The following is a 14,335-nucleotide window of genomic DNA, read 5'->3' as shown; positions in this document are numbered from 1 at the left end:
ATTCTCTTACTTCCCTGGTTAGTAAATTAATCTGCCTTTTAGGGCTCAGGGAAGGCATAGGAATCTGAAGCCTTTTCCCTACAAACCAGAAATGGGGGCGCAGAAAAGGCTTTTGTACCTGGGACGGCCCCACAGGATCCTGCTTGCTTTCAAAACTTTTCTAAATAATGGTTTAGTCTTGGACTAAAAAATCAGACCTATCACCCATGCTTGCTGAAAATGATTTCATGTTCTAATGATCGTAAATGTTCTGAAACTGCTGTAGAGAGAACACGTTAACGCCACTACCTAGGTTTTTCATGCTTGCTCTGTAGAGAGATTTTCTTAAGAACCAAATGTCCAGTTCAATTTTTTATCATTTATTGAATGACCATGTGATTCTGTCCACTTTTATATAAATAATAGTTTAAGTTGGACTTGTTTTTAAAAGTTGTCTTACAAAGTTTATTGGATTTACAAGAATAAAGAACAATTAAAAGTAATTGAAAGTATTTTCATTCCATTTCTAAGATGAAATGTACGTGGTATTATGTCATTATAAAATTTTCTAATTCTACTTTTTATTTTCTTTCCAAATATTGATCCAAGAGTATTGCTATTTTTAAAAAATCTGAGATATTTTCAGCAGTGTAATTCACAAGTTAATGCTGATCTTTCCACATTGAAGCACATGTTCCCTTCCCTTCGTGTGCAGTGTGTAATGTCTACGCAGTCACACTTAGGCCTCTTCTTAAGTACGTTTTATGCGTACAGATGGGGCCATGAATAATACTGACTGTTACCCTTAAGGTGTGCTTTCACATGAGTGGGGAAAAAAACTATTGAAGAGTATCGCATATATTTTTGCTGTAGGACTGTCCTGTTCTTGTCTGACTATAAAATGTTTGATTACTTTTGAAGGAACTAATCCTAAAGAAAACAAACCCTTCCTCAAAGGTTCCTGTCACTTAGCAGATTAGAGGTTCATCTCCTTACTGCTCACCTTATCTCTTTTCAATATAAAATCCTCTGCTACTCAGTGCTCATTTCCTTTAGGAGGTTAATATAAGGGACCCTTGAAAGCCGCTTTGTAGCAGCAGGAAACCTGGTACTGGCGGCAGGAAGCTTAGGCTGCTGGGGCTTCACACACAGGATGGAGGTGAAAGCGTGGCTGGCATTTCTGTAACATTCATTAAGATAGGAAATACTGAGGGATCCACTTAAACTTTTTTTAGTGTACAAAAGTTACTGTATGTTTCAGTTTTCAAAGTTAGCTATTTTCCTCTCTCAATAGGAACAGCGTTTACATTTTCTAAAGCAACAGGAGCGCCGTCAGCAGCAGTCTATTTCTGAAAATGAAAAGCTTCAGAAATTGAAAGAAAGAGTTGAAGCCCAGGAAAATAAACTGAAGAAGATCCGTGCCATGAGAGGACAAGTAGACTACAGCAAAATCATGAATGGCAATCTGTGTACGTGCCGCGGCCCACTGGCACCCACACTCAGCAGGCGTAGATGACGTGAGACAGAGGCCAGCTTCCAGATGCTCTCAGTCACAAGCTGATTTCAGATCTTGCTGTAGAAAAGCACTAAAGCTTTGCTCTGTCATCTGCATCTAACTGGATGGATTGGTTAGATTAAGAGATTTTAGAAAATCTTCTGCAGCTTTAGCAATGTAGTAGAGAGATCCTTTTGTTCCCTTGGTTGCAGCCGCCCTTTGGACTGGGGCTAGGGTACTCTTAAGACTCACCTCATCATGAGGGTCTGTTTTAATTGAACAGCATAAATTCTATCTGTGTATTAAGATAAAGCATACAAATGCTCACTTTTTATTTCTGTGTGTGTGGATTGTTACTTCATCAGTCAATTCTGTTAGTACCTACTTTATGTTACAGAATAAGCAAGATAGATTTGGATGGTCCTGCCCTCACAGAGCCTTTGGTCTCTTTGGTGCCTCGAGATTCCTAAGTGGCTTGACCAAGATAGCTTTTGGACAGATTGCCCTAATTTAAAAATATTCAATAATTAGTGCAAATTAATTGTTTGTCATATGAGCGGTCACATTATGTGTTCCAAAGGCTTGTTGAAGTGTGTTTTGGATTATGGATATTACAACTTTCTCTCCAAGGTCTGGCACTAGATGATGCTAAAGTTGAGTTAAATGGATAGAAATGAAGAAATCACAAAATAAAAATAACAAAATACTATGAAAAAAAGAATATCAACTAAATTATGTTTTTTTTTTTTTCCTAATTGGTGGGAAATTATAGCTGCCGAAATAGAAAGGTTCAGTGCCATGTTCCAGGAAAAGAAGCAAGAAGTACAGACTGCAATTTTAAGAGTTGATCAGCTCAGTCAGCAATTGGAAGATTTAAAAAAGGGAAAACTGAATGGGTTCCAGTCTTACAATGGCAAGCTGACAGGACCAGCAGCAGTGGAGCTGAAAAGACTGTACCAAGAGCTACAGGTAACTCACCTGGGTCTGAGGAATGATTCTATTAAAACTTCCTTATCTTTTGAGTTTTCTTTCAGTGTGGAAACCTCAGGAACTGGAAACAAATTAATGGATTCTAATTTAATAGTAGGCACAAAATGTATTCAGTACAAAATAATTTTTTAAACAGCTTTGAGACATAATTCACATAGCATACGATTCACCCATTTAAAGCATACAATTAAGTGGTTTTCAGTATCTTTACAGAGTTCTGTATATGCCACCACAGTTGATTTTAGAATATCTTCATCACCCCCAAAAGACACCTTTTAGCCATCACCCCACAACCCCCTATCCCTCTAGCCCTAAGCAACCATGACTCTACTTTCCATTGCTATGGATTTGCCTATTCCAGAAATTTCATATGAATGGAATCATGCAGTTGTAGTTCTTTGTGACTTGCTTCTTTCACTTAGCATGTTTTCGGTACAGAAATTTCAGTATGAATTTAATTGGCAATATGATGAACTGGTAAAGAATTAAGCTTTAGATAATACTTAAGGCCTCTGTGTAAACTGTGTTTTGACAAGATAGATGCTTATTTGTTAAATCCTTGTCTTAGTCAGCTTGGGCTGCCTTAAAGCAACAGACATTTATGTTTCACAGTTCTGGAGGCTGGAAGTCCAAGATCAGTTCATGGTGAGGGTCCACTTCCTGGCTGCCTTCTTGTTGTGTCTGCACATGCTCTGATCTCTCTTCCTCCTCTTATAAGGACACTAACCGCATCATGAAGGCCCCACCCTCACGACCTTATCTAAGCCTAATTACCTCCCAAGGGCCCCATCTCCAGATACTATCACATTGGGGATTAGGGCTTCCACATATGAATTTTGGGAGGACACAATCAACAACCCTTAAGATTCCCATTTCTCAGAAACTGTCATTCAGCAGGTGATTTTTTAAAAATATTTATTTATTTATTTAGGCTGAGCCAGGTCTTAGCTGCGGCACGCAGGATCTTTAGTTGCAGCATGCAGACTCTTGGTTATGGCATGTGGGATCTAGTTCCCTGACCAGGGATTGAACCTGGGCCCCCTGCACTGGGAGTGTGGAGTCGTACCCACTGGACCACCAGGGAAGTCCCCAGCAGGTGATTTTTCAAGCCAGATACAAGTTTTGCAGTTATATTAGTACTTGCTAGAAAGTATTATATCGTTTTACGAAATGCAGATTTTTAATTACAGAGAGTAAACTCACTTGTTGCCATTAAGTTCTGTAATGTACACGCATAGAAACAAAGTGTTATAAAAATTTATTACTTTTTATATTTTTAAGCAGTTGTTAAAAGTGCAGGGTTTTTCTTTTTTCTTTTTAACATCTTTATTGGAGTATAATTGCTTTACATTGTTGTGTTTCTGCTATATAACAAAGTGAATCAGCTATACGTATACATATGTCCTCATATCCCCTCCCTCATGCAAGTGCAGGGTTTTTTAAGGATTTTTCTTTGGTAAAGTGTGATGACTGTAGTACATTTATTTATATATATTTCCAATTTTTTGACTGCAGTCTAGGTTATAAAGTACATGTTACCTCCTGTCTGTACACATATGCCAGTATGTATGTGCTAGTACATGCATGCGTCTGAAAGAGTTTAGCAAGACAGGACTTAACCTTCTGTGTGCAGTGCACGCTCATGTTTTCTGTTCTCTATTTCATTTTTTAAAAGTGCTTGTTATAACCCATTAAAATGATACAAGAACATTCTGCTTGGTGATTTGGCCATCCTTGGGTTTCCTGCTGCCACATTCAATGGACTGTGTGGGGCAGAACAGATACCCCTCCTTATGTCACTGAACCCACCCACCCCCGTTCCCTAGGACCACAGGCATGGTGTCCCACAGTCATTACTGGTACTAGTCATTCCGTACACTTTGAGGAAGACACATTTGCAGATATTTGCTCTTTTTTTGTTCCATAAGAAATATGTTCCGGCTTCATCTGTGCTGTATCTGTAAAATATTTAGCATACAGGGGACGATGCCTGTATGTAAATACACGTAAGAACTAAATGTTGCTTTTTTCTTCTTTTTTTAATCCCCCTAACAATGAGAACTTGACTATTTAGTTAATACAAATCATGAATGTTGTGTTTTCTATTTTGCAGATTCGTAATCAGCTCAACCAGGAGCAGAATTCAAAGCTCCAGCAGCAGAAGGAGCTCTTGAATAAGCGCAACATGGAGGTGGCCGTGATGGACAAGCGGATCAACGAACTGCGTGAACGTCTTTATGGGAAAAAAATTCAGGCATGTGAAAAAGAAAATATTTCTGTGAGATAAACTACTGAAAATGGTTCATCCCCAAAGTGTACATCTTCACTGTAATGCCATTCTGCCCCCCATTTGCCATAGCTGGTAAACGTAAATTGGCCATAAACCATAAGAAGTGACAGCAGAAGAAAGCTCATGTTCCCAAAGACACAGTTGTTTCCTGGTGTATGTATGGATCAAAACCGCCCGGTGCGCCGCTCCTCACCATTCATTCTCCCCAGGCAGCTCTGTCTCCTTTCCACTGGGGGGAAGCTTTGGCGCTGGAGTTGCAGCAACCATTTTAAGCTGCGCCATGTGCATAAATTCCTTGACCTTGTGTAGCCTCGTGTCCTTGCTGTGAACTGAGAATTCCTATAAGGATTCTGAGAAATAACCCATGTGGAAAGGCTTTGTAAACTCTTGAGAAAAGTGCTATATAAGGAGTTAGGGCTTTTTAAAAATCTTTATTTGGTATTTTGAATTTCAAAGGTAGTAAATACTCACTGGAAGAAAGTTAAAACAGTGCAGAAATATTTAAAGGAAAATGTGGAAGTCCCTTCCATCCTTCTCCTCCTCCAGGGATGATAGTTATTAATGGTTCCAGTCTTCTGCTTAATATAGAGAGAAAGGTATTCAATTTTTAATTGAAAATGGAATTGTAGGAATTATATCATTCACACTGTTCTGTTCACCCTGTTCTTTTCCTAATTTTTTTTTTTTTTTTTTTTGAACTGCAATATGGGTATCTTTCCAGGTCATTATTACCTCATTCCTTTTGTAACTTCTGTGTAAAATTCCATGTTCCAGGGCCTGTGGTCATGTTACCCAGCCCTGTTGTTAGGCAGGGTGTCCCTGAGTCTTGCTGTCAGTGCTTCGTGAGCATATGCATCGCTGGGAGTTTGTGGGAGGATAAGGGACTGCTGTGTGTGGTGTCTCTGGCTGGATGTAGCACTTGACCTTTCGTTCCACCAGTGGTGCTCAGTGTTTGAGGGGAGCAGTGCCTGAGTGGAGAGCTGATTGGCACTTTGCCCTCAGGAGTGGAAATGGAGCAGGCAGCCAGGTAGCTGGGATAGTGCTCCCAGAGTTCCTCTCTCCACACTCCAAAACCAGTGCTTTCACGGTTGACAGGTGTCCTCTTGTCAGCTCCTGCTGCTCTGAAGGTAGCTCTCAGGAGGCAAGGTGCAGGCTTCAGCAGCTTCGCCTGGTGGGATGGGTTAGGAGGACACGAGAGGCAGAAGGGTACTGCCACTTCTGTGGGCGTTGTGATCAGTGGTCTCAGGTGAAAAGTCTCTTATTTACAAATCCACACTTTTTTTTTTTTTAAACCAGAGTGCTTAAAGGTCAATGGTTGATCTGTACGATGCCATGATTTCAGATAATGATTTCCTTGTTCTCTCAATTAACAACACACAGTGCATGGGAGAGGACGTGTGCCCGTGTTCCATGCTTGCTTACGTTACAGTCTTAGTAGTGGTGGGTCAGGGGTCTCCGGAGAACAGAATCAGTTCTGTGTGTACATGTGTGTAGAGACTGATCAGCCGGCTGACTGTAAGGAACTGCCTCATGCGGTTGTGGAGGCAGGCACACCCCACATCTGCAGGGCTGGCTGGCAGCCTGAAACCCAGGGAGTTGTGGATGTTGCAGCATGAGTCTGAAGGCAGTCTAGAGGTGGAATTTCCTCTTCTGAGGACCTCAGTCTTTCTCTGTAAGCCCTTCAACTGATTGGATGCAGCCCACCCACATTATGGAGGGCAATCTGCTTTACTCAAAGTATGTTGATTTAAATGTTAAAAATACCGTTACAGCAACATCTAGACATGTTTGACCAAATATCTGGGTATCACAGCCTAGCCAAGTTGATAGGTAAAATTAACCGTCACAGATGGCTACATAAATATTACTTCTTATTCCATCTGATACTTCAAGGGATCTCCCTGAAGAAGTTGGTGCTTCTGCAGAGATGTGTCTCCAACCCAAAGGTTTTAGGCACCTTTGAACAACTGTCAAAATCATGGACGCTTTCTCCAAAATGACACATGCTCATGCATGCAGAATCTTGCAAACAATTGTAAGATGGGTATGGCTCTCTCAGAGCCTGTCTGGGGAACTCTAAGGGTCAGTGTTTCTCTAGTCAGATCCCTGTTTTGCAGGCTTTTGTTGTTGGGCAGTGTCACGTGACCAGTGTCATTGGCTGTGGCCTGGTGTCCTTGCTGAGAACAGCAGAGCTGCCTTCAGGGAACTGGTCAGAGTCTCACCTGGTTCCAGACCCTATTACTTTGTCCTGCGTGGCTCATTCAGTCCTTACAACAACGCTTATCCTGAATTTTCGGACATGGGCACAGAGGCTCAGAGATGTTGCATCACTTGCCCAAGGCAGCCCAGCGAGTAAGTGGCAGAGCAGGATTTGAAGCCAGGCTCAGAGCCCAGGCTTGACGATGCCTCTGTGCCCACCCAGGGAAGGGAGTGCATCCCCAGGTGAGAGGGTTATGTACACAGAGGGGTCCTGAGGGGTTGCTCTGTTACACACTCGGCTCCTGGTTTTATAACTCACAAACAGGTAGGTGTTATCACAGAGCATCACTCATGTGGGACTGTGGGTTCAGGCCCTTTTTTGAAGTCTTGCCCTTTCTAGATACTGATCTTCTAGGGTGATGGAGCTTCCTACGTATGAACTGTTGAGTGATTGGCTCAAATCTGAGCAGTCGGTCATACTAGGCTTACAGTTAAAAGAACTTAACTGAGGATAATCTTGACTCTGATTTCTTCCCATTTTATAGCTGAGCCGTGTGAATGGCACGTCGTCGCCACAGTCACCCCTGAGCACGCCTGGCAGGGTCGCTGCGGTGGGGCCTTACATCCAGGTTCCGAGCGCCGGCAGCTATCCTGCCCCCGGAGACCCCATAAAGCCCCAGTCTCTCACTATCGCCTCAAGTGCTGCCCACGGAAGATCCAAATCCGGTGAGTGGCCTGGGTCCTCTTTCGGGGGGAGAGTGAGCAGGAAGGGGGACTGTGGGGGGAACAGTGGCCTCAGAGAAGACTCCCACGTTGCACCCAGCCTCTGTGATGTGTCCTCCAAGGCACTTTGTCCTCTAGGACAGCATTTGGGGAGCTGTGTGCCACCACAGTAATGATGATCCTAAAACAAGAACAGGTTCTCTTTTTTGGACTCAGTGTCCTTACTGTGTGGCTTCTTAAAACACAAATTAGTTAAGACCTGAGCCTCTCCCACCACAGGTTTTGTTTGCCTGTGAGGGTGCTCGCTGGCGGCAGGGGACGCGTCACTGTAGCCTGGGCTGCCGCTCGTCCTCACGCTGCGGCCCAGGCAGAGGGCTGCCTCCACATCAGCAGAGCCTGTAGCTGCTCTGCCTTCCCTACCCAGCATGGTCTCTGTCCACCAGAGAGTCCACAAACCACCCCTTTGGCTCTTGGCCACCCTGAATCGTGCGGTGTGACCGGACTCGGGCCCCAGCGCTGAGCCCGATGACATGGAGCCCCTGCGGCGCCCCCAGCTTCCTAGCCGAGCGCAGGCCCAGGTCTCCACGGAGACTCTGCACTGTGTGCTCAGAGGAAGACGGCTGTGCTTTAAACTGATGCATGAGATGCCAGGGCTCCTTGGCAGTGAGACTTTGTATATGACAGGGCTGCCATGCTGGCCCATCACACACGGAATCACAGAGCACAGGTGACATGCCTGACAGCAGTAGTGCTGACTGGGTCAGGGCTACATTTTGAGGACGTTTTTCCAGGTTTGGTGGTAGATTTGTGCTGGTCTTTCGTTTGGTCCCTTTGAGTTCTCTTGCCTGGCACCTGGTCTGAGCAGCAACACCACTGCTGCCCCCGCTGGAGGACCCGGGGCTTGCTCTGACCCATGTGGGAGGAGGTGTTCCCAGTCCTCGTGGGCCACGTGCCCAGCTCAGATCTCTTCGTGGCTGTGTCTCAGAAGCCACGTGGAGTGCGTGGTCGGCATGAAACTCTAATTGCAGCTTTCTTTGATAAGCTGTTATTTATAGTTTGAACCACCCGATGGTGGGAGTATATATTCAGCTATTGCCGATGGCAGATAATTAGCACAGCCGGCTCCTTCTCTGCTTAAATATCTCAAACCTGCCCCGAGCTGAGGATGGCTCGAGTTTCCCCTCTTCTCTGTGGGTGTGTGCTAGGCCGCCTCACAGAGGCTGCTGGGAGAAGACCCCTCGCAGGGCCGGGAGACCGTGTCCTCCAGAGGTTCAGCAGTTGCCTCGCCCCTTCTCTGCTGTGGGGTGAGTGGGCGCAGGAGACCTGTGTCACCCCCACGTTGGGGGGCAGTATCTCGGCCCAGATGTAGAGCCGGTGTGAGAAAATCTCCCAGGGGAGACTAACTGTGCTGTCGGCTGTCCTTCTGGTTCCCGTGTCACACAGATGGCCGTGGCAAACCCAGAGTGACCAGCTCGTGGGCAGTGTCAGACCTCGACGTCGGGCCTGACTGTGGCTCGTCACAGCGCCCCACAAGCCCGTTTGCGAACCGTATGTTGGCCGGCAGGTCCGGTGGGAAGCTCTGGTGACAGTGCCAAATCAGCCGTGGCTGTTCTTCCAAACTGACAAAGGCCTGCTCCTCGCATTCAGGCTTGAGACAGAAGCCACATATATGTTAATTGGTCCCCACCTTCAACCGGTGTGAGATTTGGGCTGGGTCGAAACACCAGATCATCCTCAGGAAGGGTTGGACAGGTGCTGGCCCAGTAAGGGTTTTTTGGTTTTGTTTTTACAAAATTAAGATGATTTTCTGAGTTCATTATGAGGGTTTTAGTTTTATCTTCAGTACAGGAATCTCCCATCATACTTACAGATGATTTTGTCCCTTTGTAATAATAATAAATGGTCTTCCTTCTGTACCTCCTGCCTCATCCTGAAGAAAGAAAATTCCTAGTCCCTGTCCAGTCCCTTTGCGCCTGATTTCTGCGAACTCTGCCATGGCTGTGGGATCTGAGGAGCAGCTGGGGGCCGCATTTTATGTGATCCTGAGAGAGGCCGGGGACTCTAGCCCCCACGGCCAGCCCCATCCTCCCTCCTGAGTCAGCAGCAGGCTCTGTCCATCTTCCCCTCAGCCTGGAGTTTGCACCTCGGTGCGTCCTTGGTGAGCCTGTGCATCTCTGGCCCACACACCCCCCGGCCTGATACAACCAAGGGGGTGTGAAAGCACACACACTTCTGGCCCGGAAGAGGCTGATGGGCCACACAGAGCAAAGCGATGGTTTTGACTAAGGCCTGGGAATGCCTCACCAGGGCCCTAGCAGCGGCCTGGAGCCTGCAGTGGTTTCCAGCCATGGAGGAACTGAGCCAGAGTAGCAGTGGACACAATGGGCTGGCCGTGCTGCTGCCAGAGATAGATTTGGCTTAGGAGCTGTCGCTGCTCGGGCACTCAGAGGCCCTCTCATCCTCACTGCGCTGACGCTGCCTTGTATGGCTGTGTGCAGAGTGGATTTGAGAGTTTGCTCTTCCTGTTTTGTGAGTCGCAGGTTTGGGCTCAAGCACAGTTGCTGTAAGGGAGGGTGATTTCCCGTGCTGGCAGATGGGAGGAGAGGCGAGGGTGTGCTACTCTTACAGGAGGGCCCAGAACAGTGCCCCTGGCTGCTTTCCCTCCCATACGGCTGATGGCTGGGAGGGTTCCCACTCCGGTCCAGCCCTGTACCGCTGCGGAGAGAAGCAGGGGCCTGAGGCGGGCTGAGATCTAACCCTGTGGGCTCACTGTGAGTGGGCCTGTGTTACCAGGGAATGCTTCTGCACCCTTTCTCAGTTTGGAAGACGCTATGTTAAAAAACATACCCTTTCAGTGGCTGTCCTGAAAATGCTGGGTTGACTGGCTTTCTAATCACTGCAACAGAATAATAGCCTGCTACTCCAATCACTGGGAACTTGTACTGTCCTCCTGTGATCATGAATTACTTTAAGAGGGTGGAAATTTCTAACAGATTAAAGTCAAATCTTTCTTTTAATACTAGAAGCAGTACAGGTCAAACCTGTTATGAAGTCAAAAGATGTCTTTTTTTATATTGCTGTCTGTATTTGTAAATAGTGTTTGAAAACCAAGTGCCGACGCTTATGTTATTCATTGGTGTCGATGTAATGGCTTTGACCTGTATTTCAGTGGGCGCTAAGAATGTTTCTGCAATCCTCTGGCCCCTCGCCCGGGCTGGAGCAGCCCTGTGCTTGGTCATGGAGTCTCTGCACACGTGACCGCACGTGGGCACTGGTGAGGCGGTGCCGGCAGAGGCCGACCTTGGTCGTCCTGCCGCGCGGCAGCCGGTGTGTGTGGGGGGCGCCTCCTGGTCATGGAGCTCCATCAGAGCGTGGTGTTCCAGAAGGTGATTTTTGCTTCTGGCAGGGGGTTATTCTTACGTTGGTTCAACTAATTTCAAGAAAAATTTTACTTAAATTCTGTGTTCTTTTCAAGCCAATGATGGAAACTGGCCAACATTAAAACAAAATTCTAGCTCTTTGGTGAAACCAACGCAGATCGCCAGTGTGGACTGGAAGGACCCGAACGTGGAGGGGCCTCTCAAGCAGGGGGCCGTCTCGAGCCAGCCTATGCCCTTGTCAGCCTTGGGAGCCCCGGAGAAGCTGGTAGGCCGTTTGTCTTTGTCACAAAACACAAACAAGCTCCTGAGTGACTACATCCTTATTTAGCCTTCGTCTTTAGCTAAGTGGTAGGAGGTGTCACGAGGCAAATTAATCCTGTTGGTGTCCAAATCATCCCCAAGTCCGAAGGAGTTCATGGACGCTGAGCACGAGAGTGGGGTACAGGTGTGAGGCCTTTGGTCAGGGTCGTTCACCCTGCTGTTCACCCCCACGGCGTGCCCCGTGCCTGGTCACAAGCCTGTTTGAAGGATTACAAGTCCTGCTTTGTGCTCTTGTGACCGTGGATGGAAACGTGCTTGACTTTTCAAAGGATGACTTTGTCTTTCTTTTTAACACCTAAATTTAGGGCATCGAGATTGGTAAAGTGCCACCTCCCATCCCTGGTGTCGGCAAGCAGCTGCCCCCGAGCTATGGGACGTACCCAAGCCCTGCACCTGTGGGCCCAGGCTCGACAAACTCCCTGGAGAGGAGGAAGGAGGGCAGCTTGCCCAGGCCCAGCGCAGGCCTGCCCAGTCGGCAGAAACCTGCACCGCTGCCCCCTGCGGCTGGCCCCCACCAGCCAGGGTCCTCCCAGCAGATTCAGCAGAGGATTTCTGTGCCACCAAGTCCCACGTACCCACCGGCGGGGCTGCCTGCCTTTCCAGCTGGAGACGGCAAACCTGAACTCCCACTAACTGTGGCCATTAGGCCCTTCCTGGCTGATAAAGGGTCAAGGCCACAATCCCCCAGGAAAGGACCACAGACAGTGAATTCAAGTTCCATATACTCCATGTACCTCCAGCAAGCCACGCCACCTAAGAAATACCAGCCAGCGGCGCACAGCACCTTAAATAAGTCGGTTAAAGCAGGTATGGTGGGTTTGCACTCTCCATCTCTCGGGGTGAGGAAATCGTACTTGAGAAAATGCCAATCCATATCCTTACTTTTGGGCCACGTGCTGTTTAGGATTTTACATAAAGTGCGGCCTTGGGTATCTGTGTGAGATGGGGGTAAAACATGACATGCATAGAGCAGTTCTGCAGGTGGACCACAGCTCTCTGACTTCCTGTCTGAGCGCCCGCCTGCCCACATTTCTCAGTAAATCCAGGTCTCGGAAGGCTGGCACTTTGGAATTTCCTCTTTTCCTCCTGCTTCGTAGTAACTTGTACAGGACCTATCTGGAGAGCTGGCGTAGTAGGAGCTCTGCCTGGATCTGATCCCCCTGGCCTCCTAGCAGTAGCTGAGCCAGGCCCCTAGGGGGTGATGCGAGGGGGGACGGTTTTGCTGCTTTGGGATCCTTTCCCAGAGCCCACAGGGGAGAAGAGCCCTGGTTTGGGTGCGGGAACATCAGCTCCGGGCCTCCTGGGGAGGCAGGTGTGAGCACAGAGCCCAGTTGCCCGCATACGGAGGCTGACGGTGATTCCTCCCTGTGCGGCAGGATCCTGGGCATCTGGGCGGGGCTGGGGCTTCTTCATACGTTCTTGGGTGTGGGCTGCAGAACATTTCTAGAATCTAGTTTGAGAATCCCTAGGCAGGCCAGGCCACCCTGTGCCCAGAGATCTCCCAGGTGGATACACCAGCACGGGCCTGTGGCAGGCCCTGGCCCACGGGGGAAAGGCTTGCCGGGGCCACCGGATGAGCCTTCCTTTCTGAGGTGGCCTGCGTTTTACATCATTTGGCTTGGTCCCAGGTCACGTGGGTTCTCCTTGGCCAGGAAACAGTGAACACCTGTTTAGGGCAGGAAGGCAGGTTTGCAACCTTTTGTTCTTTTTCATTTGAGAAAGACCCAGTTCTGTAAAAACTGATAAACTAGAGACACTCCACCTTCCAGAAGGAGTTGGTGGGGTTCTGTGAGCAGCAGGTTCCTTTGGGATTGAATATGGGGACTTAGCACCCTCAGTGGCAGATGACAGTCTCTGTAGGAGCCCATCTCTGTGTCGTCAGAGGTGCCCGGTGAGCAGGCCCCAGACACCACAGGCTGCTGAGGTGGGTGTCCTCTGTGTCTCCCCAGTGTACGGTAAACCCGTTCTGCCCTCCGGCTCCGCATCCCCGTCGCCGCTACCGTTCCTTCATGGGTCGCTGGCCACAAGCGTCTCGCATCCCCTGCCGCCTTCAGAAAGTGCTGAGAAGGAGCCAGAGCAGGACAGCCCTGCCGCCCCCGGAGACGGGGCCGCCGTGGAGAGCCTGCCGCGGCCGCTCAGCCCCACCAAGCTCACGCCCATTGTGCACTCGCCGTTGCGCTACCAGAGTGATGCTGACCTGGAGGCCCTGCGCAGGAAGCTGGCCAACGCGCCCCGGCCCCTGAAGAAGCGCGGCTCCATCACGGAGCCAGAGGGCCCCGGCGGGCCCAACATCCAGAAGCTGCTGTATCAGCGCTTCAACACCCTGGCTGGGGGCATGGAGGGCACCCCCTTCTACCAGCCCAGCCCCTCGCGGGACTTCCTGGGCTCCTTAGCCGACGTGGACAATGGGAACACCGCTGCCAACGGGAACCTGGGCGAGGCCGGCCCCACCCTGCCCACGGCCCCGCTCCCGGCCGAGCCTGCCCCCGCCTCGGATGCCAATGATAACCGGCTCCCTTCCCCCGAACCGGAGGGGCCCATCTGTCCCCTGAACACCCACCAAACGGCTGAGCCTGCCGAGGACGACAACAACAACGTGGCCGCAGCCCCGCCCACTGAGCCGCCGCTCCCCCCATCGCTTCCCCCCGCCGCACCCCCGCCGGCGGCCCCTACGGTGGGTGCCGCCCCGGACCAGGGCCACGGCTCCCTAGTCACCCAGCCAGTGCCTGTGGGGGGCGTGCCTGCGTCGGGGCTGCTGGGAGCAGTGGGGCTCATCCGGGGCACGAGGGGCGGTGGCCTCTTACCAGAGAGCCAGCCTGGGGGCCCGAGGCGGCCCTGAGGAAGGGCAGCCATGTGGGGATCAGAAGGGCAGGCAGCAAGGGGAAGGAGAACCTTCTAGACAGAGCCCTGGAGGGAGGGCAGTGCTGCAAGAGCAGAGAGGCAGGTGGGAGCCCCTCA

At 49.2% G+C, this 14,335-nt stretch overlaps 1 protein-coding gene across 3 annotated transcripts in view; it reads left to right on the top strand.

The window, feature by feature from the left end:
• The window catches only part of PPP1R13B (protein phosphatase 1 regulatory subunit 13B), a 52,894-nt gene that overhangs the window by 34,899 nt on the left and 3,660 nt on the right, over positions 1 to 14,335 (top strand). For 2 of the 3 annotated variants that reach the window (XM_024758741.1, XM_024758736.1), the window contains 8 exons: positions 1,274 to 1,448; positions 2,247 to 2,443; positions 4,578 to 4,718; positions 7,499 to 7,679; positions 9,120 to 9,224; positions 11,152 to 11,321; positions 11,683 to 12,184; positions 13,327 to 14,051. In XM_024758741.1, coding sequence (XP_024614509.1) covers positions 1,274 to 1,448; positions 2,247 to 2,443; positions 4,578 to 4,718; positions 7,499 to 7,679; positions 9,120 to 9,224; positions 11,152 to 11,321; positions 11,683 to 12,184; positions 13,327 to 14,051 — 2,196 coding nt within the window. The remainder of the gene's footprint in view (positions 1 to 1,273; positions 1,449 to 2,246; positions 2,444 to 4,577; positions 4,719 to 7,498; positions 7,680 to 9,119; positions 9,225 to 11,151; positions 11,322 to 11,682; positions 12,185 to 13,326; positions 14,052 to 14,335) is intronic. The other variant, XM_024758749.1, reaches the window with a different exon arrangement.

This window comes from Neophocaena asiaeorientalis, unplaced genomic scaffold, assembly GCF_003031525.2.
Source record: "Neophocaena asiaeorientalis asiaeorientalis breed wild unplaced genomic scaffold, Neophocaena_asiaeorientalis_V1.1 scaffold476, whole genome shotgun sequence".
Classification (NCBI taxonomy): domain Eukaryota; kingdom Metazoa; phylum Chordata; class Mammalia; order Artiodactyla; family Phocoenidae; genus Neophocaena; species Neophocaena asiaeorientalis.
This window is presented reverse-complemented; position numbering and strand designations above follow the sequence as displayed.